The sequence below is a fragment of the Vulpes lagopus genome, chromosome 2 (genome assembly GCF_018345385.1).
Source record: "Vulpes lagopus strain Blue_001 chromosome 2, ASM1834538v1, whole genome shotgun sequence".
Classification (NCBI taxonomy): Eukaryota; Metazoa; Chordata; class Mammalia; order Carnivora; family Canidae; genus Vulpes; species Vulpes lagopus.
Window position 1 is genome coordinate 34,718,733 of NC_054825.1, and position 25,559 is coordinate 34,744,291.

General features: G+C 37.1%; 1 protein-coding gene across 9 annotated transcripts in view; it reads left to right on the top strand.

The window, feature by feature from the left end:
• The window catches only part of CPEB3 (cytoplasmic polyadenylation element binding protein 3), a 196,988-nt gene that overhangs the window by 91,952 nt on the left and 79,477 nt on the right, over positions 1-25,559 (top strand). For 7 of the 9 annotated variants that reach the window (XM_041744214.1, XM_041744209.1, XM_041744216.1 and 4 more), the window contains one exon: positions 16,592-16,615. The exons of the other annotated variants lie outside the window; for them this stretch is intronic. In XM_041744214.1, the coding sequence (XP_041600148.1) occupies positions 16,592-16,615 (24 nt within the window). The remainder of the gene's footprint in view (positions 1-16,591; positions 16,616-25,559) is intronic. 9 annotated transcript variants of the gene reach the window in all.

Consider the following 25,559-nt stretch of genomic DNA (forward strand, 5'->3'; position numbering starts at 1 on the left):
TTTTCTTAAAGTACCCAAAATGGTCATTTGCCAATATCTATATCAAATGTCACTTGAGTTATGCATATTTACAACATTATGGCAGATATGGGAGTAAATCTGTCTTCAAATTATTCTGGGTGCTGCCCTGTAGGCTCCTCAAAGTAAACCATAAAAACAACCAGAATTTGACATTTGCATTACTGTCAGTTCTCTTTCAAAATTGACTCGAATTTGAAATGATCAGAATAAACAAAATATTAGGAGAACTACAGATTTTCACATACTTGCTGTGATAAAGCTTTTCTTCCCTTTTGTGTGGTTGAGCCTAACTCATCCAGTGACTTATAGATGTGACACATGCACAAGCAAATCTATGTATTGTCTTTCCTTTCATACCTACCATTTGTTGGCCCAACCGTTACTGTCCTGTGACTTGTCTGTCCTTCCTTCCCATCACCCTTCATATAAACGTAATTGAAATCACTGAAACTTTATTGATGGTTACTGAAAGGGACTGGGTTGAATTGTATTTTCAGACAAGAAGGGACTGGCTAAGAAAATTAAAGAGAATTGAATCAATGCTTAAATTAAAAAAAAGAAATGTCAGTTATTGTTCCTTTTTTGCTACCTTTTTTGTTTTATTTTCTCCCCTTTTTTTGGTTTACAAAATCCATGCTTCCTAATTCTGTACATAATGCTTCCATTCATTGTGTCTTCAAAAAACTTCCATCCTTAATTTATTTCCTTGGCCTTAACCAAAATCTCTTCTAAAGACACCATATTCTAAGCTCTCCTGACTTGATGGGAACGAAAGAGGTGCCATAGTGAGCTATTCTCACTCCTCAATACTACTTCCCAACTTTGAATGGGCCAGTTTCCCATGTTTTGGTGTTCTTAGAGCATTCCTTCCAGTTATACTTTCCTCTGAGAATCACTGCCACTGATGTCATCTAGAATACAGAAAATGGGTTTCCTGTTTTCTAAAGTTAAGTAAGGTATGGAAGAACTAGCAAGATTTGTATTAAGCCAAAGAATCTACTAATTTTTCCTATTCAAGATGATGACTTTAGTAAGAATTAGCAGGCTAGCCTTTGGGGAAGAAACTAAGAGACACATCTAAATTTTGACTTTTCCCCAAAATATTAGGTCCTCAAGTATTATAGAGAATGGAAGGGAAGGTTGGAGGAAGAAACTCTGATCTATCAGTAAGACCTGCCACTTGTCTGGTATTTCCAAAATAAAATTAGTTCTGAAGCAATATGTCCCTTCCATTTAAACTGGTAATACATTTTTTCTCAACTTTGTAATAATTCTGTCCTTTCAACTCTTTACATTTATACCCAAAACAGTAGAAATTCGCAATATGTATTTTTATTTTTCCTGCTGGAGGAGGAAGGAGCTACTGAGAGTGCTTCCAGCTATATATGTAGTAGTTCTATCAGCCAGATTTTTTCTAACACCAACAGGGACTTTTGTTTTTGGTTTTGTTTTTGTTACACTCTTAGGTATAGAATTGAGCTTAGCAGTGTGGGCTTGTATAGGGTTGATGGCCTGACTTCAATGATTTTTCCTCTGTTATGATGATCCTCCGAAAAGGATGTTGGTACCTCCATGATTAGTCAGGTGAACCAAATTTAGGGTCAAATTAATGTTCAAAACCAAAATGCCTGGTCTTGTAATTTATTCTAAGAGATAATCACTGCCAAGTGTATCCACTTTATGTTTCTTGACTGGTCAGCTCTTCCAAATAGAGAATAAGCTTGGAAAACCAGTTTAATATCAGAAAGTTGCTTAATGAGTATGAAATTAGAAACAGATAAGTGTTGCTGAAGGTGCCTCAAGAAGGCATCCTACAAACAGGATGGAAGGCCTGCAAAACCTGAGGATGGAGCAGTAAATTAGCATAGCCATGAAAAGCATTGTCTAGGCCAGGCAGTTCTGGTTCCATGCCTTACAAGACCTATGACCTTAGGGCCACATTCTTAACTCCTCTTCCTCTGGTTTCCTCCCTGGAAAATGGAGATAGTGATCATGAAGGAGCCATATATAAATCTTGTAAAGCTTAGCATAGTGCCTGACTGGGAGATAATACTCCAGCTCACCAATACTGGTGAGCTGCTGTTGTGGTTGCTTGCATCAGGTTTGTTGCTGCCTTTTAAAGATTTCTTTTTTCCTTGTGTGTTATAGTTCCAAAGCATGAGTTTATATTATATTGGTTGTTTTTACATAGATCTTTTAGTGACGTGATTTAAGGCAGCACACTCTTAAGCTACAATGATGGTACCAGGGTACAATGCCACTTTTTTGTTTTTTTATGTATATATTTTTTCTGTATGAAATGCCTTCTGCCTCTGTCACCTGACTTTGGGACATGGATTGTTCTTCTTTGGGGCCTAGAGTTGTTCTATCTCTAGTGATATTTGGCACCTTAAAGGTACCATACTGTAATGTTCGTAATGTAAAATGATATGTCCATTTTAAACAACATTTTGGCAGTTTCTTAAAAAGTTAAACATACACCTACCATATGATGCAGCAGTTCTACTCCTAGGAATTTGCTTAAGAGCAAAAATGAAAACGTATGTCCATACAAAGATCGTATGCCCATGTTCAAAGCAGCATTATTCATGATTGCCAAATTTATAAATAATCCAAATGTTTCTCAGCTGGAAAGTGGATAAACAAACCGTAATATATTCATACAATGGAATACTATTCAGCAATAAAAGGAAGTGAACTATTGATACATGTAACAACATGAATGACTCAAAATAATATGCTGAGTTGTAAAACTAGACAAAGAGTATGTATTAGATGATTCCATTAATATAACATTCTAGAAAATATAAACTAATATATAGTAACAAGAATATTTTGAAGTAATATTGTCTCCCTTTTTCCAGAGGACAGATGTAAGGGCTTAGATCTTGGAGGAGTCATGTGATCAGGATGGCAACTAGCTGACCAAGTCTGAATCTCCTATGATGTCTCCTTGTTTAAGAACCTGCAAGAGGACAGTTAGGATCTACCTCATTGTTTTGTGAGATTTAGATGTGATTAGGTACATGTACAAAGTACATGTGCCAGAGAATGATTTTTTTTTTTTAGACAGTAGTTGTGTAATGTAGCAGTGTTTCAATTTTATTTAAATTAAAAGCTTTCATGGCATTTGTTTTCTGAGATCTTTCAGGTTGTAACTAGAGTCTATTCTAAGTTAAAAGAGGTGAAGACTTAAAATTTTAATATCTTAAAAAAACCCACAAAGACATTCACCTGCTTGAAAAACTCTGAGGTCATTGATTGTTAAACAATTTATACAATAGCTGATGCATAGGAAACTTGGAGCTTTAGTTTATGCTGTCTTCCACCTTTTTCCTCTTGAAAATATTTTGGAAAATTTTGCTTATATCTCTGTTTGAATTGTGGGCTGCTAGAGCGTTTATTGAATCAAACGAGGAAATGTAAAAGGGTTTTTCTCTGATCTTTTAAGTTGGGCAGAGACTCCTATGTGGTTGCAGAGCTTCCTCTTCCTCCTCCCTTTCTTTCTGTGCCAGAGTGAGCTCCTTGGGGAAAGGCTCAGCTGAGAGGAAGTGGCAGAGAGCTGAGCACATGATGCTTTTATGCCAAAATGGGAAGAGAGCCAGGTTTGCTAGAATTCCAAATGGAATTTTCCAAAATTTGAAGAGTACATTGTATTTCTGCTTGCCATGAGTGGATATAAGTAAATAATTTTTTTAGCAGAGTAATGATATAGTGAAAGAATCATTTTGAGATTCTCAGATTAAAGATGTCATCTCTGGGCATTTCGAACTTTTAGAGACAGATCTTGTGCCATTGTTTTCATATGAACAGATTTAGGAATAAAATTAGTATACAGCTGTGGTGTGAATATATTGTAAAAGATGGCTAATTTAAAAATGAAAAACAGTAATTATAGAGATATGTAATGTCCTATAGCTTTTAAGTATTCAAGTGTCAAACTATTTGGAGTGGATGCTGTATATGAATGTGGTAGGAGACCTAGCGGCATTACTGTTTTTGTTCTGTTTTGACCTTCTTTGATTTTAAAGATGGGGAAGCTGAGGTTCCAGAAACTGCTGAGGCTCCAGAGATTATATGAACTGGGTAGGGTGACATGAGGGAGACAGGAGCAGAACCTTTTGCCTCCAGGTTGATAGTGATAACTTTTGCTTTAAATATTTAATTGTTAAGAATCGTTGTATTATTTTTATACTAGTTTAGCACAAACACATAAACCCATTGTCTCAGGGAAAAGTGTTTATCTAATGTTACTTGTCACCTTGTTTATGCTATGAAAGCTTAATAAAGCCTCTTTTCCAGAAAAATGGAGTGATAAACCTGGTTTACATAGTCTGACATTGAGCATTGTAAAAAAGTGAAATCTGAAATATTTTTGACTTACTTTTGACTTGGATTTTGAAAAAAGTTCCTTGTGTGTGTGAATATGTCTAAAAAGCTAGGAATTGGGTGCTTCCAGCCCAATAATAAAGATACAGGGAACTGAGAAGTTACCTACTTTCCCCTGCAGACCTCCCTGTTTGCTTTCTCTACTTGTACCTGGACTTCCCATGTATAACACTCAGCACCCTTGTAATTAACTACTGAATGTTGGTCTTTAATATGTATGCTTCAGGAGAGCGGAGACCAGCTTTTATTCACAGTTCTTCACTGGCTTCAAGTGCAGTGCCAAACCCATTCAGTAGGCACTCAATATTGAAGATGAAAAGACAGGGAAAGATAGCTCCAAGAAACCGTGAGAAGCCAAGTATAACAGCCTTAGAGAATATCCAGTCTACCTTAGTTCCTTTATGAAGAATTGTTTTAACTCTTTTTTTTTGGAAGATGGTAGTAACATAAAAAGATCCAGCAATTAACAGTTTACAAAGTGCTTTCTCAGACCTCTGTGCTTTTGTAAGGCATATAATGGGTTGCCAGGATATAGTCAAAATCCACTTTCCTGAACACCCATTTTACCCCAGGATTCTTCTCTTATCCAAACAAAATGTGGGTATGTGATAGAGTAGTATATGAAATTGATATGCAGTTTGTAAGATAAAGCTATCAACTTCAAAGTGTATCCTAAGACACTAACAAATTTTAAGAATGCTCTGTGGTTTGTTTCTCTCTACTTTGGGGGCACTTTGATAGAAAAGGTAAGAATCATAATCATTCATTATACCTTTATTGCAGTCTTGTTTAAAACATGGCAGTATCTTCATTGTCTGAAAAAGGTAAAGGAACTTGCTGATGTCCTTCAGCCAATCAATAGCCATCTATAGCTTAGACATAAAGATTTTTCTGCTAACCAGCCCCTTAATCAATCTAGCATGACTTCTACTTTTTTTTTGGATTTTCCCAAAAAGATCACTTAGGTTTCATTCAGCTTCTTTAGTAACACTAGAGTAAATAATACTTTTTTGATTGTGGAGGATTAGTGCAGTTCCAAGAGTGATCAGTTTTACTTTCAGAACATAGTCTCCCTTGTTAGTGGCAGGAATTTTAACCACCCTTCTACTCAGGTCTTTAGTATGTGCAGACAGGTAGTCTGAGACTTGAACAAAAACTTGGTATACAGATGATCCCTAAGTAAAGTTAGGTGGAACTTTGACTCTCGTTATCCTCTGCATACTTAATACTTTGTTACCTCACTAAAAGGTTTTCTCCGTGAATATAGTGGAAATAATGCAATTTGGGGCGTCCAAACAGATTTGAATTCAAATCCTAGATCCATCATTTATTTGCTCTGTGATATTAGACAAATTACCTGTGTTTTTTTTAAATCTTAAATGTAGTTATTAACCCCTTCTTTACAAACAGTAAGGGTGAGTGTGCAATGCTCCTGTTACCAGACCTAGCAAGAAATACATACCAAACGAATACTAAGCTCTGCTTCTTCCCTCTTTTCCTTCTAGTCCCCCCTTTTTGCTTTCTTAGTTAGCAGTAATTCTTTTTCTTTTTAAATTAGTTTCAGAGGTAGAATTTAGTGATTCATCAGTTGCATATAACACCCAGTGCTCATTACATCAAGTGCCCTCCTTAAGGCCCATCACCCAGTTATCCTTTCCCCCCATCCACCTCCCCTCCAACAACCCCAAATTTGTTTCCTTGAGTTCAGCATCTCTTATGATTTGCCTCCCTCTCAATTTTCACTTTATTTTATTTTTCCTTCCCTTCCTCTATGTTCATCTATTTTACTACTGGGTATTTATCCAAAGGATACAATACATAGTGGTTTTTGAAGGGGCACATGCACCCCAATGTTTATAGCAACAATGTCCACAATAGCCAAAATATGGAAAGAAGCCTGGATGTCCATTAACGGATGAATGAATAAAGAAGATGTGAGATATAGATATAGATCTATAATGGAATATTACTCAGCCATCAAAGAGAATGAAATCTTGACATTTGCAATGATGTAGCTAGAACTAGAGGGTATTATGCTAAGTGAAACAAGTCAGAGAAAGACAAATACCATATGATTTCACTCATATGTGCAATTTAAGAGTTAGCAGTAATTCTTAATCCCAGCTATATGATCAAAATGGGAACAAAAATAGAAAATACTCTGGTGTGTGACCCCACACCAGAGACTGTAATTTAATTAATTTGGGGTGAAACTTGGCTGTAAGAGGTAGGCAAGAAGTGGATGGAAAAGAACAATTAGAAATTACTTCTTGGAAGATCCAGTGCCACTCCTATTCCTTGCCAATGTTTGTCCTCATCTGAGCATGAAGGAATCAAGTAGCATAAGGACGATGTTATGCATTCCTTTCTATTCTTTCTTCCCGCTTAAAGCATGTTCCTCCTTCATTGTTCTCTGAAGTTTTCCCAAGTCCAGATCAGAAAAGGAAGCTGTTTTGGGGAGGTCAGGGCAGAGGTGAGGGGAGTGAGCAGCTTTCCATGTTGCTGGAGCTCTTCCCAAATTCTCAAGTCATTTCTTTTCCATAACTTTCTTCCATGAAGGAACCCCCCCTTCCCACATGAGAAGGGCCTTATTGATAGGGCACAAGGAACAGTGACCAAGGGGCTGAGCATTTGGTTCTCTTGGGCTCCTGAGCACACTAGCACCCATTTTATTCACCCTTTGTTCTCTCTGTATAATTCGCTATTATTTTAGAGTTCAGAAATGTAGGATTAGCGAGTATTGGGTGGCCTCAACAGTCTAGAAATTGAGTTTTTATATAAAGTTTGAAGAGATCTCATCAGATTTTGACATAGTGGTTCAGAGAAGATGGTTTATTGAGATAACATATGCCAAATATTTGGGTACATATGTCTATAGTAGGCCAGACTTGATTTGGACAGATTGATCTGTGTAAAATACAAAATACTCTGGCATGTGCTTAGAATTCTCAGGACTCTTCTTGATTTCTTCCCTTTTCTGGGAGGCAATTATTCTATCATTTAATAAACATTCTACTGAAATAAAAGTAATGTGGTAGTTACTCTCAGTAGAATGCTATTAGACTACAGATGTGAAGGCGCATAGACATCCCCTGATGTGAGTTTATGTGGATGCCCACTTTCTCCAAGTAGGGATAGCAGAGCATAATCCAGAGATTCTTTAGGTTTACTTCCAGAGAAATCTTGTTATACATACAATAATGAGGAATTTAGGAAATGGACTTGGAAGTTCTGAAGTAATTACTTTCATAACCTATTACATACTGAGATTCTATAAGTAATCCATATGGTAAATGTACTTTGGAAACTAACTTAATACTAAGTATGCATGGATATTGGAGGATAGTATAGAGAAGCTTTGAAGAGTAGCTGTTGGATTAGGGTTCTACCCCTATGACCTCACTTAAACTTAATTACTTCTTTAAAGACCCTGTCTTCAGGTAAGTCATAGTGGGGAAGCTTCAGCCTATGTATTTGGGGGTACACATTTCAGCCCATAACAACTGGTGAATAGATAAACTGTGGTATTTCCATATGATGGAATATTACTCAGTAATGAGGAGAAATAAAACATGAACACATGTAACAACATGGATAAATCTCAAAAACATTATGCTAACTAAAGGAAGTCAAATACATTAATTCTATTAATATGAAGTTATAGAAGGGGCAAACAAAACTATACTACAGAAAGCAGATTAAGGGATGCCCAGGTGACCAGGTCAGTTAAGTAACTGACTCTTGATTCTGGCTCAGGATGTGATTTTAGGGTGGTGAGATCGAACTCCCCATTGGCTCTGTGTCAGTGTGGAGTCTGCTTGAGATTCTCTCTCCCTCACCCTCTGTTCCTCTTGCTGTGCTCTCTCTCTCTCTCCCTTTAAAATAAAATAAATAGTTTTCTAAAAGTAGATTAATGTTTGCTAGGAACCATGGGTTGGAGATGAGATGAACAGCAAAGAGACACAAGGAAATTTTTAAGGAAGATGAATTGTATGATGAACACAGTGGTGACACAACTATATATGATTACCAAAATTGGTCAAACTGTACATTTACAGGGGATGAGTTTTACTGAATGTAAATAATACCTCAACTTAAAAAAAAATCAATGCTTTAGATCAAGTGTAGACTTAGATTCAGTCCCAGCTCTGTGTAGCTGAGCAACCTGGAGCCAGTCATCCTTTCTGGGCCTCAGTTTACCCATCTGAAAATGTATATTATGATAATTGTTTGTTTTAATTTTTTGCTTACAAAGTGAATGGAAAGATTTTTCTGAGAAAAATGGATGAGTCAATGTGAGAAGGGTAGGAAAAAGATTTTAAAGCATGCAAATACTTTATGTGAATATAACAATTGAAAATGCCTACTGGGCAGCCTGGGTGGCTCTGCGATTTAGTGCCACCTTCAGCCCAGGGCCTGATCCTGGAGACCCGGGATCATCCAACATAGGGCTCCCTGCATGGAGCCTCTGCCTGTGTCTCTGCCTCTCTCTCTCTCTCTCTCTCTCTCTCTCTCTCTCTCTATCCCTCTGTGTGTGTGTCTCATGAATAAATAAATAAATAACATCTTTTTAAAAAAATGTATACCATCCTTTCTTTTTTTTAATAATAAATTTATTTTTATTGGTGTTCAATTTGCCAACATACAGAATAACACCCAGTGCTCATCCCGTCAAGAGCCCCCCTCAGTGCCCGTCACCCATTCACTCACACCCCCCGCCCTCCTCCCCTTCCACCACCCCTAGTTCGTTTCCCAGAGTTAGGAGTCTTCATGTTCTGTCTCCCTTTCTGATATTTCCTACCCATTTCTTCTCCCGTCCCTTCTATTCCCTTTCACTATTATTTATATTCCCCAAATGAATGAGACCATATAATGTTTGTCCTTCTCCAATTGACTTATTTCACTCAGCATAATACGCTCCAGTTCCATCCACGTTGAAGCAAATGGTGGGTATTTGTCATTTCTAATGGCTGAGTAATACTCCATTGTATACATAAACCACATCTTCTTTATCCATTCATCTTTCGATGGACACCGAAGCTCCTTCCACAGTTTGGCTATTGTGGACATTGCTGCTATAAACATCGGGGTGCAGGTGTCCCGGCGTTTCATTGCATCTGCGTCTTTGGGGTAAATCCCCAGCAGTGCAATTGCTGGGTCGTAGGGCAGGTCTATTTTTAACTCTTTGAGGAACCTCCACACAGTTTTCCAGAGTGGCTACACCAGTTCACATTCCCACCAACAGTGTAAGAGGGTTCCCTTTTCTCCGCATCCTCTCCAACATTTGTGGTTTCCTGCCTTGTTAATTTTCCCCATTCTCACTGGTGTGAGGTGGTATCTCATTGTGGTTTTGATGTGTATTTCCCTGGTGGCAAGTGGTGCAGAGCATTTTCTCATGTGCGTCTTGGCCATGCCTAGGTCTTCCTCTGTGAGATTTCTGTTCATGTCTTTTGCCCATTTCATGATTGGATTGTTTGTTTTTTTGGTGTTGAGTTTAATAAGTTCTTTATAGATCTTGGAAACTAGCCCTTTATCGGATACGTCATTTGCAAATATCTTCTCCCATTCTGTAGGTTGTCTTTTAGTTTTGTTGACTGTATCCTTTGATGTGCAAAAGCTTCTTATCTTGATGAAGTCCCAATAGTTCATTTTTGCTTTTGTTTCTTTTGCCTTTGTGGATGTATCTTGCAAGAAGTTACTGTGGCCGAATTCAAAAAGGGTGTTGCCTGTGTTCTCCTCTAGGATTTTGATGGAATCTTGTCTCACATTTAGATCTTTCATCCGTTTTGAGTTTATCTTTGAGTATGGTGAAAGAGAGTGGTCTAGTTTCATTCTTCTGCATGTGGATGTCCAATTTTCCCAGCACCATTTATTGAAGAGACTGTCTTTCTTCCAGTGGATAGTCTTTCCTCCTTTATCGAATATTAGTTGACCATAAAGTTGAGGGTGCACTTCTGGATTCTCTATTCTGTTCCACTGATCTATGTGTCTGTTTTTGTGCCAGTACCACACTGTCTTGATGACCACAGCTTTGTAGTACAACCTGAAATCTGGCATTGTGATGCCCCCAGCTATGGTTTTCTTTTTTAAAATTCTCCTGGCTATTCGGGGTCTTTTCTGATTCCACACAAATCTTAAAATGATTTGTTCTAACTCTCTGAAGAAAGTCCATGCTATTTTGATAGGGATTGCATTAAACGTGTAAATTGCCCTGGGTAACATTGACATTTTCACAATATTAATTCTGCCAGTCCATGAGCATGGAATATTTTTCCATCTCTTTGTGTCTTCCTCAATTTCTTTCAGAAGTGTTCTATAGTTTTTAAGGTATAGATCCTTTACCTCTTTGGTTAGGTTTATTCCTATGCATCTTATGCTTTTGGGTGCAATTGTAAATGGGATTGACTCCTTAATTTCTCTTTCTTCAGTCTCATTGTTAGTGTATAGAAATGCCACTGACTTCTGGGCATTGATTTTGTATCCTGCCACGCTGCCAAATTGCTGTATGAGTTCTAGCAATCTTGGGATGGAGTCTTTTGGGTTTTCTATGTAGAGTATCATGTCATCAGCGAAGAGGGAGAGTTTGACTTCTTCTTTGCCAGTCTGAATGCCTTGAATGTCTTTTTGTTGTCTGATTGCTGAGGCTTGGACTTCTAGTACTATGTTGAATAGCAGTGGTGAGAGTGGACATCCCTGTCTTGTTCCTGATCTTAGGGGAAAGGCTCCCAGTGCTTCCCCATTAAGAATTATAGTTGCTGTGGGTTTTTCGTAGATGGCTTTTAAGATGTTGAGGAATGTTCCCTCTATTCCCTACACTCTGAAGAGTTTTGATCAGGAATGGATGCTGTATTTTGTTAAATGCTTTCTCTGCATCTATTGGGAGGATCATATGAATACCATCCTTTCAAGCATCATTTTTACCTGCTAAGTTCATATTGGCTGTGGAAAAATTGATCACTTTTCAATTATAATTTGCCAGATTTGAAAATTATTGGGCTGAAAGTGTCTTTCCTGCCATTATAAAGCAAAGCTAGAGGAGGAGCATTTATGGGGCAAACTCCATCACTCCTGTTCTTTGGGAATTAATCTAATTAGGGAAAGGGGTATTTTTGTATTAACTTTAAGATCTTAACCCAGGGCAGCCCTGTTGGCTCAGCTGTTTGGTGCCGCTTTCAGCCCAGGGTGTGATCCTGGATCCTGGGATCCCGGGATCAAGTCTCGCATCAGGCTCCCTGCCTGGAGCCTGTTTCTCCCTCTGCCTGTGTCTCTGTCCCACCCCTCTGTGTGTGTGTGTGTGTGTGTGTGTGTGTGTGTGTGTGTGTGAGAGAGATAAGGGGGAGGGGCAGACGGAGAGGGAGAGAATCTCAAGCAGACTCCATGCTGAGTGCAGAGCCCAACACAGGGTTCAATTTTACAACCCTGAGATCATGACCTGAGCTGAAACTCAGTCAGACACTTAACTGACTGAGCCATCCAGGTGCCCCTTAAATGGAATTTTTTGCATGACGATACTTAAATGGAAGCTGAAATGGATCACTAAATGTTTGTATAGAATTTAATTTTGTATACTGAAATGGTATTCAGAACATTAGTTTACAAGTTTTTTATTTTTTTTAAGAGAGAGGTGGGAAGAGGGGCAGAGAGAGAGGGAAGAAGAATCTTAAGCAGGCCCATGTCCCATGTGGAGTCTGATGCAGGGCTTGATCCTACCACCCTGAGATTATGACCTGAGCAGAAATGAGGAGTTGGCTGAGCCACCCAGGTGCCCCACATTTACAAGGTGTTTTTAAGAAACTGATTTTATTACAAGGAAAGTAATTAACTGTTTGTTCCTCTGGTTGATTTTTAACAGTCTTGACAGATATTTCTAAGCCAAGTAATAAAATGTTGTACTAAGGTCTTTATATCTTGTTTATCTTTTTTTTTTTTATATCAGTATAGCATCTCAGGGATTCTGCTTAAGTTCCTGAAATGATGCATGCTGCTTTGATACACAATAGAATAGAGATCTTTTCTCTTTGTCCTTCTTCGCTTTCCCTCTCTACCCCCTCTCTCTATCATTTTTGAGCCCCTGTGGTAGAACATGTTTATGATGTTACTTTGCTTAGAAAAACCTCAGCAAATTTAGGTGAATCCACATAAACGAAGAACTAGTTTATATTTTAAAATCATATCATTAACATCTATTGGGATATCACGTGTATGAGTACAACCATTTAAGACCCAGTGCAGGCCAAGTCATAAAGAGTAGCAGATGATTCGTTTTACTTTGTTGCCTCATATACCTAATAATCCATAACATTTATGGGATAGTACCATTCACAATGTATTAGTCATTGATCATGTAAACTTATTTTTAGAATAACTCTGGCATATCCCATTGTAAAGCACATATACCTTTTTATGTTTATCCTGATGGATGAAAAGTCTTTATTTTTTTCAATTTTAAATTATTCAGATTTATGATTTAAAGACTATAAAAATGTTAGTATTATGAATTTTCTACATTACTCATATACCTTTTATCTTAGTGAATCAATTTAAAATGTTTGTGATATTTTGGGTTTTTTGCACTGTAATATACATACCAAACAATGCACAAATCACAAACATATATATATAACTTGACATATTAATACAGATTGTACTTACCCATCTAACCAGTACCTAGATCAAGACCAAAACATTAGCAACACCCCAAAGCCCCTTCTCAGTCTACCTTGTGGTTAATACCCCTAGCCCAGGGTAACCAAAACCATGACTTCTAAAAATTAAATGGGATTTTTTGTGAGTTCTAAAAATCATACATATGAAACGGTAAAAAGAATTTTATCTGTAATGATTATGATGATTGATAAATAATTAAACTTTTTGGAGGAATTACTTAGGACTTTGTAAGTATACCATATCATATCTTCGTGTATCTGGTTTAAATTTATACTAGCATAGGATGTCTTGTGCAGACGGAATTACTTATATTTCCTGCCCTTTTTTTCTATGTGGGATCATTTTTGGCTGACTCATATAAGTCTATGTATTCACTATTCTTGTTTAGAAGTCATATTTTCTCTCAAGGGAAAACACTACTTATGTGTTCCCAAATTTCTGTCCATGGCATTCATTTCATTACCTTTCCCTTTGGGAAGAATTTGACTCTAATTAGTCTATTTGCAAGTGGCCTTCATATGAGCAGATGTTTAATCACCAACAGAGGTGATGTATATTCTTTTTTTTTTTTTTTAAGATTTTATTTTATTCACAAGAGACGCAGAGAGAGAGGCAGGGACATAAGCAGAGGGAGGAGAAGCAGGCTCCCTGCAGGGAGCCCGATGTGGGACTTGATCCAGGGACTCCAGGATCACGCCCTGAGCCAAAAGCAGGTGCTTAACCGCTGAGCCACCAAGGCATCCTGGTGACATACATTCTAAAGGCCATCAAGGCACTCCTTCCCTTGATTACACACTCGGCTAACAACCTATATTTGTTGAATACCAGCTTGTGCAGAGCATTCTACTAGGTACATGAGAGGATATTAAAAGGAATACAAGATAGTGACCTTGGCCTTTAGGAATTTAACAGTACAGTGAGGTGGTTACAAGTGTGAACTCTGGAGCTGGACTCTTAGATTCATATTCCAAGTCTACCATTTCCTAGCTATAAGATTTTAGGCAAGGTACTTCGTTCTGTGTCCCATTTTCTTCATCTATGAGAAGATGCTAATAAGAATTCTTATGTCATAAATTTGTGGGGTGTGTTAAATGGCATTAATATGTATGTATAAAGCATTTGAACTGTTCTGGTGATAGCAAGTACTTATTAAGTGGTAGTTGCTATAATAATAATCACCATAGGGATCATAGATAAAATACTGAAATTAGGACCAGGGTAGCACATAATTAAATTCCACAGTGAATGATGAAAGCAACTGAAATATCTCACATTACTGCTTTAAATTGGCTGCCTATCCTATATGTTATCTTGTCCCCATATCAGTCACCAGACTGATGTGAAACATTTTACTATATTTGATTAGATATGGAAAAAGATAAAAACCCATAAAAATCATGAACTACTTAAGGAAGCTTTGACTAAAACTCCCAAGTATGTCTTTTGTAAGTCTTACCCACCTCCCCAACTCAGGATGCTCCTCCTCACCCCCAAGACTGGATCTGTTCACTTCATGTTCTCTATTACCTGAAAATTTGGCAGTTGAAGATTTGAGTGAACAGCATTTCTCATTTACTTTTAGGGGTGTTAAGGTTTGATGAGTCATTTGTACCTTAGTATTGTAATCAGATTCTTTTTCACTGAGCATCTGGCCAGAAATCAGATATAATGAAAGAATGTGAATTTGTTGTTTGGGAGAGAAATGTGTAATTTTGAAATACAGAATGTTTTATTTCCTCTCTAAAGATTTTCAATTGGGGGTATTGGGCGGCATGACATCATTGGGCATGGGGGAAGGGACAAAGAAATAATGGTATGATATCAAAACATACCTAATCTCTCTTTTTTAAAAAATGATTTTGTTTGTTTATTTGAGAGAGAGAGACAGAGAGAAGAGAGAGAGAGGAAAAGCTCAAGCTGGGGTAGAGGCAGAGGGAGAGAATCCAAATAGACTCGGCACTGAGTGCAGAGCCCAGCACAGGGCTGGATCCCACGATCCCAATATCATGACCTGAGCTGAAATTAAGAGTCAGGTGCTCAATTAACTGAGCCACCTAAGTGACCCCATACTTAATCTCTTTTTAAGTGTCATTTATTAGTATTAACTCACCCTTATTATTATAAATTAAGTAGACTTTTGGGGGGCCAAACTAGGCAAATAACTACCATGTATTATGCATTCTGTGGGGAGATGAATTCCAGGATATACATAATGAAAAGTATAAAAATTCTTTAATTTTTTTTGTAATGTGTTCCTTTTGTAAGTGATGTAAACAGTACTGCTATGCAAATTCAGAGGAGATTGTGGGTTTTTTTTAATGGAGAATTATAGTGATGGAAAAAGGGAAGAAGTAGGGATTGAACTGGAAAATCCTTTTTAATATTTATGTAATGGGAAAGTGAAGAGGCCAAATGTGTGTGTATGATTTCTGAAGAAAAGAGGGAACTAGCAGAAGATGTGATTTCAACTTCCTAGCTGAAAAGTCTGAATTTATTTTCCTAGGAGAGAAATTGTTTTCTTCAGTACTACCTTTTACTGTAAATGTCACCACAGATTATCTTTGTTTTTTGTTTTGTTTTGATTTGTGTTAAGCTAATATTATAACATGTCTTGCTTTTAAAAATGAATTAGAGTTCTCATTTACTTGATAGACCTCAAGTTTTCAAATTTGAAAAACTTTCTACTTTGAAAGTTATTTTAGATGACAGGATCTCCTAGTAATATATGTATAATACCATTGTCCAGTTCTATTAAATATTGTAATAATGCATTCTGTAGACCTTGAGTTTTGAAGGGGAAGAAAATCTTCAAAGCACTCTGTTTTTCAACCTGATGTACCCAGTACCTTAATCCCTTTCTACTTTTTCAGTTTACTTCTTAGGTAAAAAGATGTTGTTTTCTGCCTATCTGTGATAATGTATGGAAAGTAAATGGAGAGATCATGAGAAAGAAACTTCACTGAAATTTTCACACGAACATATTCTATAAAACCAGAGTTAATTGTGTGTTAAATTTCTATACAGTTTTCAAGGGTCTCCATTTATGGCGTGTGTGTAGGTGTGTGTGCGCACGAATGCATGAAGAAATTCAAAATGACCACCACACGCTACGGTTTTTAATTTAGAGTGAATGGATTTTCTTTAAAGTGATGTCTGATTGTAATATGAAGATCTATAAATCAGAAAAGAAAATTAAAAGAGCTCTATTTATCTTTATCTGATATAGATAATGGACCACAATATAAATCCTTATAAAACTCTGTAACTTAAGAATCCATTGTGTCTTTTCCAGTGGCTGCCATAAGCAGGTGAATTTCTATTTAAGATTGTGTTTTAACTTGTGCTTCATGAAGGTTTTTTTTTAAATATAATATCTCTGCAGTCAATTTGAACAGTATCTCCAGATTAATTAATACTGAAAGTACTTAGAAAAGGTTTATGTGAATATTTTTTTATCTCTAAATTCACCATTTTGATACAGATACCCATGGTTTTCTTCTGTGTTTACATGCAGCCAGGAGCTATGGGCGGAGACGAGGTAAATTTTTTTTAATGAGATCTTTTGCTTGCCAAATTGTGAGTAAATATGAGTGTGTGTGTGTTTATACCCGTGTGTGTGTAAAACAATAATTATTGTATGGAATGTTCTAGCTTATTTTAGCAAAATAATTCTCATCACTTTCATTATAGTTATTTTTTGTTGTTAGTTGTTAGTTTGTTCTTTTAATCCTAATATAGACATAGCAAAGACGATTTCTACCTGGAAATTTTTGTTACATGATGTCTTTTATCCACAGTGTTCTTTTCATACTACTTAGAAGGCAAAAGTTAGGTTTTAGAGGGCAATTCTTGATCTTACAGATTGACTGCTGAGTTCTGTGTTACATCCAGAGGCCGATTTACCTTGAAACTAAAGAAGGCTGAGTTTCAGTGACCTTCACTTTCAAGGGGACCATCTCCAAGTTCTTTACCTTATCTTTGTGTTCTTTTTCTTGAAGTAGATCCTCAACTTGTATAGGCTCTAAGCCCCATAAAGCTTGCATTCTCTCCTGATTATACCCAAACAAAATAATGTTGCTTTTATTTGTGTAATGCTGTTATCTTTCTAAAGCATTTCCGTATCTATAATTCATTAATAATTTTATGAAGTAGGTAGGCTAAGCCTAATGTAGTGTTTCAAAGGAGTATGAGATTTAGGATCAAAGACCTAGGTTGTAATTACTGCTTTATTACTTCTGTCTGGTATCCTCATCTGTAAATTATGAGTTACTAAAACAAATCTTGTCCAACTTTAAGAGTTAGTGAAGGTATAGTGTAAAAAAACAGGAGAGGAAAACATATTCATATACACTAAAAGCATTCTACAAATGTAAGTTGCTTTGGTACTCATTTCTATTTCCTTTTAAGTTAGTTAGTTAGTTAGTTATGATTTTATTTTTTATCCATGAGAGACACAGAGAGAGAGGCAGACATAGGCAGAGGGAAAAGCAGGCTTCCTGCAAGGAGCCCAATGCAGAACTCAATCCCCAGACCCTGGGATCACAACCTGAGCCAAAGGCAGATGCTCAACCACTGAGCTACCCAGGCACCCTTATATTTATTTATTTGAGAGAGTGGAGGAAGAGACTGAGGGGGAAGGAGAGGGATAAGCAGACTCTGTGCAGAGTGCAGAGCCTGACATCAGGTTCTGTCTCTTGACTGGGATCATGACCTGAGCCAAGACCAAGAGTTGAACACTTAACAAGCTAAGCCACCCAGATGCCCCAAATTCATAGTATTTTGTTATTTATTCCACAGTAAATATTTGTTGAGTGGATAAATATTGACAGAACCTAATATGTTTTTGAGTTACTACTGAAAATTTCATGGTGGAATCATATAGTCAGTTTTTTCAAATCGTGGTGAAGAAAAAAACATTTGTGTAGTTTATTATTTTTTAGTTGTAGAAATAAATACCATTTAATATTTTTAATCTTATTTTTAAATTGAAAGTATAGTAAATATTATTAGAAATCATTTTGTACTATACATATAATTTTTCATGTTGCTAGAAAATTGATCACTTTTGGGAAGGAGTAAAAAATAGACAGTTTTACACAGAAAATAGACACCGTCTGGAGGGTAGATAGCAGAGACTAGCTTCTCCTCTTACACACTGATCAGTTACTGCATCTTGTTGAAATTTTTCCTCTAGTGTCTCAGGCCTCATCCTTCCAATTTCATTTCTATTGTTTCTTTCTTTCTGAAACACCACTTTGTCCATATCATCCAGCTTCTCCCTATTTAACCAACCTCTCATCTCCATTTTCCCCACCTGACCTTCCCCTAACTAGTCTCTGTGCTTTCCCAGTCTGGCGATGCATCACACATATTGTCCTCCCTTCCTTTCATTTACTTATCTAAGGCCTATCCTTAGTTCATGCATTTAAGCCAAATTTAAACCTTATCTCTCCCAGGAAGCCTTGCCCACTGGCCTTGCAGGCAGTGTTTTCCTCTGCTTCTACTGCCTTGCATTCTTCTTGTATTTTCAATATGCTCCAATTCTTCAACTAGAGATGAGTTCTTTGAAGACAGTTGTTGTATCTTGTACCTAACACTGTGGCCTACATATAATTAGCACTTATTAAATGCTCATTGATGAAGATTGTTTTTGAAGTAACACTCTACACCTGTGTAGATCAGTTTGGCATCATATTTTTAAAAATTATCTTTACAACTCATAATATATTAAATACAGACATAAAGAATAGTAAGATCACCAAAATTTCTAAGTGCCTGAAAAAAATTACTCTTCCTTTTTCCATGTTACCTTCCCCATATCTATTTGTTAAGTTCGAATTAATTGTTTTCACAAGCTTGGTTATCTTTGCATCAAGTGTTTAGCTAAATACTGCCTAGAATGAGTTGGTCCCTGCTCTCCGTAAGTCTGTAGTTTGATAACTATAGATGAAGATAATGATGAGAGAGAGAAACTGTATGTGTGTGTGTTTGTGAGAGAGCAAGAACATTAGAAGACTGAATGTTGACTTTTTGTAATGAGAAAAGAACAGGCAGAAAATTTTTGTTCCATACTTTTATTTAGTCTTCTATTCCCAAAGCTGAAAAAGAAGTCATCTTCCTTAAATGTGATGACATAGCTATATGAGATGGGGCAGGTGTTTTATCATGTCTACTCTCATTTCCTAAACTATACTCATCTTGGGCCAATGTTGCATAGTATAAATTTGATGAACTGGCAGATTTCCTCATGCTCATTTATTTATGTAATCAGGGATTATATTAATGCTTGATTTCTTTCCTCCAAACAAAGTTTAGACTTTCCCAAAAAAGCATAAAAAGTGAACTTGGCTGGAAGTTAAATTAAAAACCTGAACTTGCTGATGTATGTTCCCTTACCTGTGATTAAGATTTAGCTGTTACTCATATTCTATACATTACATATACGTGTTGGTAAATATTTTAGGAATAGAAAGCAAAGGAATTTATCCATGGCAGTTTTGAGATCTGTCAGTAAAGATTAGGCCAGTGGAATTTTTCACCTCTCCTGATAAACCTGAAAAAGCTTGTTGGAATAGTTTTCAGGAACTATTTGGATAATGAAAGAGGAGTGGGAAGAAGGCCTCTCCAGGTATGTGATTCAACTTGAAAGAAAGCTTCAAGGTGAGATTGGCATGACCAAAAGGATGGAGCATATGTCCTAGAGTATATGTATTGGGGGCCAGCTGGAGAGGAGAAATTGGCAATGAAACAGTCTGTGCTGCCCTGATGAATGGTTTTTGAAATAGAAGAGAAGACTCAGGGATGCCTGGGTGGCTCAGCGGTTTAGTGCCTGCCTTCGGCCCAGGGCGTGATCCTGGAGTCCTGAGATCAAGTCCTGCATCAGGCTCCCTGTGTGGAGCCTACTTCTCCCTCTGCCTGTGTCTCTGCCTCTCTCTCTCTCTGTGTCTCTCATGAATAAATAAATAAAATCTTAAAAAAAAAAAAAAAGAAAAGAAAAGACTCATCAACACAGTTATGTCAGGCTTTGGAAAGGGTTTTGTGACCAAGTAACGAAAATAGGAGAGAACTTGGACATCAGCTGAAGAAGGCTTAGCTGGGGATACAAATATTAGAGGGTAGACCTTGGCAAACCAAGCACTTCCACCAGTGTAGTTGAAATAGTTGGTAGTAGGGAAGCGGAATAAGATGTGTAAGAATAGGACTTGAAAATGAGTGATTGTATGTAAAGTATTTAAATATCTAAGTATATTTCCCTTTAATACACACTTTTATTTTAAAGAAATGTTCCATTAGGCAGATACTGATTTCTCTTCCTATATTCCCTTACAGAATCAAAATGACTCTAAATTTAACATTTTCTTTCTGGAGTATTCTCACTTTCACAAACTTTCATATGTACCTTCCTGTGCAACTGCAGACCCTGTTAGAAACTAGTCCAACAGGTCATGTCATACAACGAAATTTGCCTACACATTTCACACCTGATTATATGTTGTGTTTTTCATTTCACATGAGCTCTTAAGGTGTCTAGGAGGCTTTGTTCATAAGTACATATGTTGGCTGTGCCAGTGCTCTTGATGTTAAACAGAATTTCTTAAAAAGCAGCAAAGAAAATATAAAAGATCCTTTTAAACAATGTAAATGAGAAAATACAAAGAATGATGAGTTACTTTACTATTGGGGTTATTGTTGTGTTGGAGTTACTATTGTAAAATATACTTCTGTGTATATTTAATGCATAAAAATCTATTGACATATATGAGGTATTAATCTTAGTTTAGTAACAGAGGTTCAAAAAATCCAATGAAACAATTATGTGCCAAGTTGAAGTTGAATCTTTCTGCCAAAAGCCTGCCCAAGAGAGGAAAGATTATCTAGATCAGTGAGACCATGGTACAGATATGTCATCCTATTAATTCAAACCCAGTTATGTGAGGGCAGCCTGGGTGGCTCAGCGGTTTAGCACTTGCCTTCGGCCCAGGGCATGATCCTGGAGTCCCGGGATGGAGTCCCACATCGGGCTCCCTGCATGAAGCCTGCTTCTCCCTCTGCCTGTGTCTCTGCCTCTCTCTCTCTCTCTGTCTCTTGTGGATGAATAAGTAAAATCTTAAAAGAAAAAAAAAAAAACCCAGTTACATGAGCTTTCTTGTCTAAAGGAATGGTTGATCCCTCAGTGAAACATGAACAGCTGAAGAAATTTCTCACTGTTCATGGTTATAATATGGGAAATATTATTCCTTATAGTAATGTGGAAATTTGAACACAGGAAATGGTGGGGGGAATAATATCACAGTTTTTCATTTTTGCAAGAAGTTGGTCTGGGAGGATCTTAAACAATGATGGAGGGGTTCTGGGCTCTCCACCCTAATTCCATTCATTAAGTGTTTGTGTGCTTGTTATGGGGTCAGATGCTGTGCTAGACTCTGGACATGTTCTGTCTCCCTATAAAGTGTTCGTTCATTCTAGTAGGAGAGAGACAATAAGTAAAACATTTCCATACTCAATAGTTGTGAAAAGTACTAGGAAGAAAAAAAATGGCAGGTTCCCTCTAACCTAGGATGGTTTTCTCTGAAAAGATGTTATTTAATTGAAACCCAAAGGATGGAAAGACAGGTATCTTTAAAGAAAATTTTTTATTGTGGAAATTTTCAAACATACACAAAAATAGAATAGTTTATTGAACCATCTACCCACCAGTTAGCTTCATTTTTGCCAATTTGTTTCATATGTTCCCTCTTCCCCCCCCTTAGAATGTTTTAAAGGAAATTCCAGACATGAGACAACTATTTTAAGAGGCTTGAGGCAAAATACTGATAGATGCTACAACATTGATAAACTTTGAAAACATTATACTAAGTGAAAGAAGACAATTACAAAAGATTGCATATTGCATGATTCCACTTTTATGAAATGTCCTTTCTCTTGATACAGAAAGTAGTGTTTCCCTAGGTCTGAGAGAGTTCAAAGAAAATGGAGAGTGGCTGCTAATGTGTTAAATGGATGAATTGTATAATAGGTGAATTGTATCTTCATCAAGCTTTTATTTAAATAGTTGGGGGTGGGGATCCCTGGGTGGCGCAGCAGTTTGGTGCCTGCCTTTGGCCCAGGGCGCGATCCTGGAGACTGGGGATCGAATCCCATGTCGGGCTCCCGGTGCATGGAGCCTGCTTCTCCCTCTGCCTGTGTCTCTGCCTCTCTCTCTCTCTCTCTGTATGACTATCATAAAAAATAAATAAATAAATAAATAAATAAAAAATAGTTGGAGGTAAGTGAGGCCCAAAGGGGCTTTATGTATTGGAGAGGCCAGAATGAGCTTGGTAGGAAAGAAGGAAGGGTGTATTAAGATGAAGTTGGAGGAAGGAAGGAAATACGATCTTGCTGGGCTTTAGATCCCTGTGAGGATTTTGAATGTGGTCCAAGTACAGAGGAAATCTATGAATGTTTTAAAGCAGAGTCAAATGATCAGATTTATGTTTTTGAAAGAGCACTTTGACTACTACTGTTTAAAGGGAAGTGAGAGAAGTAGGTTGTCTAGTTCAGAATGAAGGTAGTAGTCTAGACAAGACATGATGGTGTTTTAGCATAGAGTGATGGCAATAGAGTTGGAAAGAAGTGAAAAAATGGAAAATAAATACTAGAGAGTGGAATTAACCTTTTTTAATGGCATTAAACTAAAGAATTGAATGTGGGGAGTAAATAAGGCAGACTCAAAAATGATACTTAGGTTCTAGCTTGAGCAATTGGGTGAATTGCGATGCCACATATTGTAATGGGCCTGGGAGAGAATATGTTCAAAGTGGATGTCAAGAGTTCATTTAAAAACACATTAAGTTTGTGATGCCTAAGAGATACCCTTATAGTAATGCCAAGTAAGATGCACTTTAATATTTGTATATTAGGGCTTTATGAAATATTTTTGTGTAATAAAAGGAATTTTACTGCTCCCAGAGATTTGAAAACCATTCATCTGTTCAAATCTCTTGTTATGTAAATAAGAATCAGATGTGTGAAATGTTTTGTCCAAGGTCACAGAGTAAAGCTGGAACCTGACTATCCTGACTTTTAGGCAATTTTTTTTTCTTAGGGGAGTCATACCTCAGAATCTATTAAAAAAAAAAAAAAAAAAGCAAAACTCCTGAAATGACTCATTTCTGAGCTACTTGCAAAACGAAGATGAAAATGGTCAGGCTTGGAATGGAAGTACTGGGCTAGAAGTATACTGGAGCCGCTGGATTGACCACAGAGGCTTTGGTGGGAGCTTAGAGGTGAGGCCTGAGCTGCTGTGGCAACCCATCATGGCCAGTGGGCTTTTGTTTCACCATCATAAACTGTAGGAAAGGGAGTCCCCTAAGTAAGCAAGAGCTTTGGACAAGCCCTCCTGCTTAACTAATGCTTTATGGGTTTCTTATTTTGTACTTTTCTTACAAGGCTCCTACCTCTTACAAAGCGTTCAACATACTTTTAAGTTCCCTCTACATTTAGAGATTATTTGTTCAGTTACTGGACAAAAAAACTACATTCTGGTTATTATTTGAAAATAGAGATCATAAACCAGACCATTGGTAGAAGGGAAAGCCAAATGGCCAAAATTGCAGCTGTTGAAAAGTATTCTCCTTCTCTTGCAATACTCAATATGAATATTTTACATGGAAGTATCAGATTCTAAAGCAGACTAATATGCTAGGTGCATAAGAATATAATTTTGGGGAAGTAACATAGCTTACCTAAAATGTTTTGGTCCTGGGCAATGTTTTTATTAAAGAAATGTAATATGTCAGAGAGATGCTAGTTAGTGAAGTAGCGCCTCTTGTGGGACACAATTTGGGTGAAGCCTCTTAAAATTTCAGTTTCTAGTAACACATATTTGGAAACTAAAATTTTACTAGTCTTCCCAAGGATGATGTCTTGAGGGAAATTGTAATTATGCCAACCAAATGAATGCATAAATACTGACCTCATGAAGAACCTGGACAAATCAGAATACCAATGTTTTAACTTATGGAGATGAATGTAACAGAAAGACAATTCTAGTGGCTGATTATGTGTCTACTACTTTAGGAATCACAGTGGTACCTCTTCACAGTAGCAACGTACTAAATTAAGTAATAGAACAGTCCTTCAAGAGCTAATAATTAGAGCATAGGGAAAGATGGTTTTTAGGCTATGGAATCATCAAATGAACCATTCTGTCCACAGAGGAATAATCTTACCAGTATGATAAAACTCTCTTCTTTTGGTCTATATTTCTTTTTTTTTTTTCTCTATATTTCTTTTAATTGCTTCCTACAGACTTAACTTTTTGTCTGTCAGCACTTAAGGCAGCCATGTTACAGTAAGGTTGACTAGATTATAGATTTTACATTCTGTTCCTGAGGATATACTTTCTTTAACTTGACTGAACTTGGATGTTTCCCAAGGCTCCATATACTTCACACAGTATCACTTTTGGTGGATGCCTACTACAGACAGTTAAAATCTATTTTAGTTGCTCTTAAACTGAGCATAGGGGTCACTGGGGAGATTGTTAAAAGTGCAGGTTTTCAAATTTGAACTCCATGCATTCAGATTAAGTAGATCTGGATATTGGGCTCTGAGATCTATATTCTTAGTTCTTACCCACAGAGAAACATCATATATATGTGGATTCTTCGCAGTTTCATTTCCAAGGATAACTTTATCACTAAAGTCTATAGTACTCTAGGGGGATCCCTGGGTGGCGCAGCGGTTTGGCGCCTGCCTTTGGCCCAGGGCGCGATCCTGGAGACCCGGGATCGAATCCCACGTCGGGCTCCCGGTGCATGGAGCCTGCTTCTCCCTCTGCCTGTGTCTCTGCCTCTCTCTCTATCTCTCTGTGACTATCATAGATAAATAAAAATTTAAAAAAAAATTTATAGTACTCTAGGTACTACTAATAAGACAGAAGTTTGGTTTTAAAACCTTGGCAAGTTTCTTAATTACCCATAACCAATTTTTAAAACAGTCCAAATTTTTACATTTAACTCTTGCTTTTATTTTCTTCACCAAATACAGTCTGGGAAGCTATGGTTATGTTGGCCATGCACAAAGAAAGTTCTCTTTGTTCCAGAATGTCTTGAATATCTTCTCCTTCTTCAGTGTTCTTGTTCAGGATTTCCTCTTTCTCTCATCTGGATGGTCCCACAGTTCTTTAGACTCTCACCCCACCCCCTCTTTCTGTGGGTACAAGTTGCTGGTGAAGGTGATAGTAGCTATTGTAGGATGTGGAGTGGAGGGAATGACATGGTCACAGGCATCTCAGAAAAGTCATTCTGACAGGATGGAAGATGAATTAGATGGGAGTATCAGTCTCCAGGAAGCAAGTGCAGTTAAAAGAAAGCTATTATTAGAAGGAAATATTAAATTTGGAAAATGGGGAAATTTCCTATTGCTTTTGTAATATAGAACATAGAATATGTTTGAGCAACTAGAAGCAATAGAAAATGTCTCAATTTCCTAGGACATGG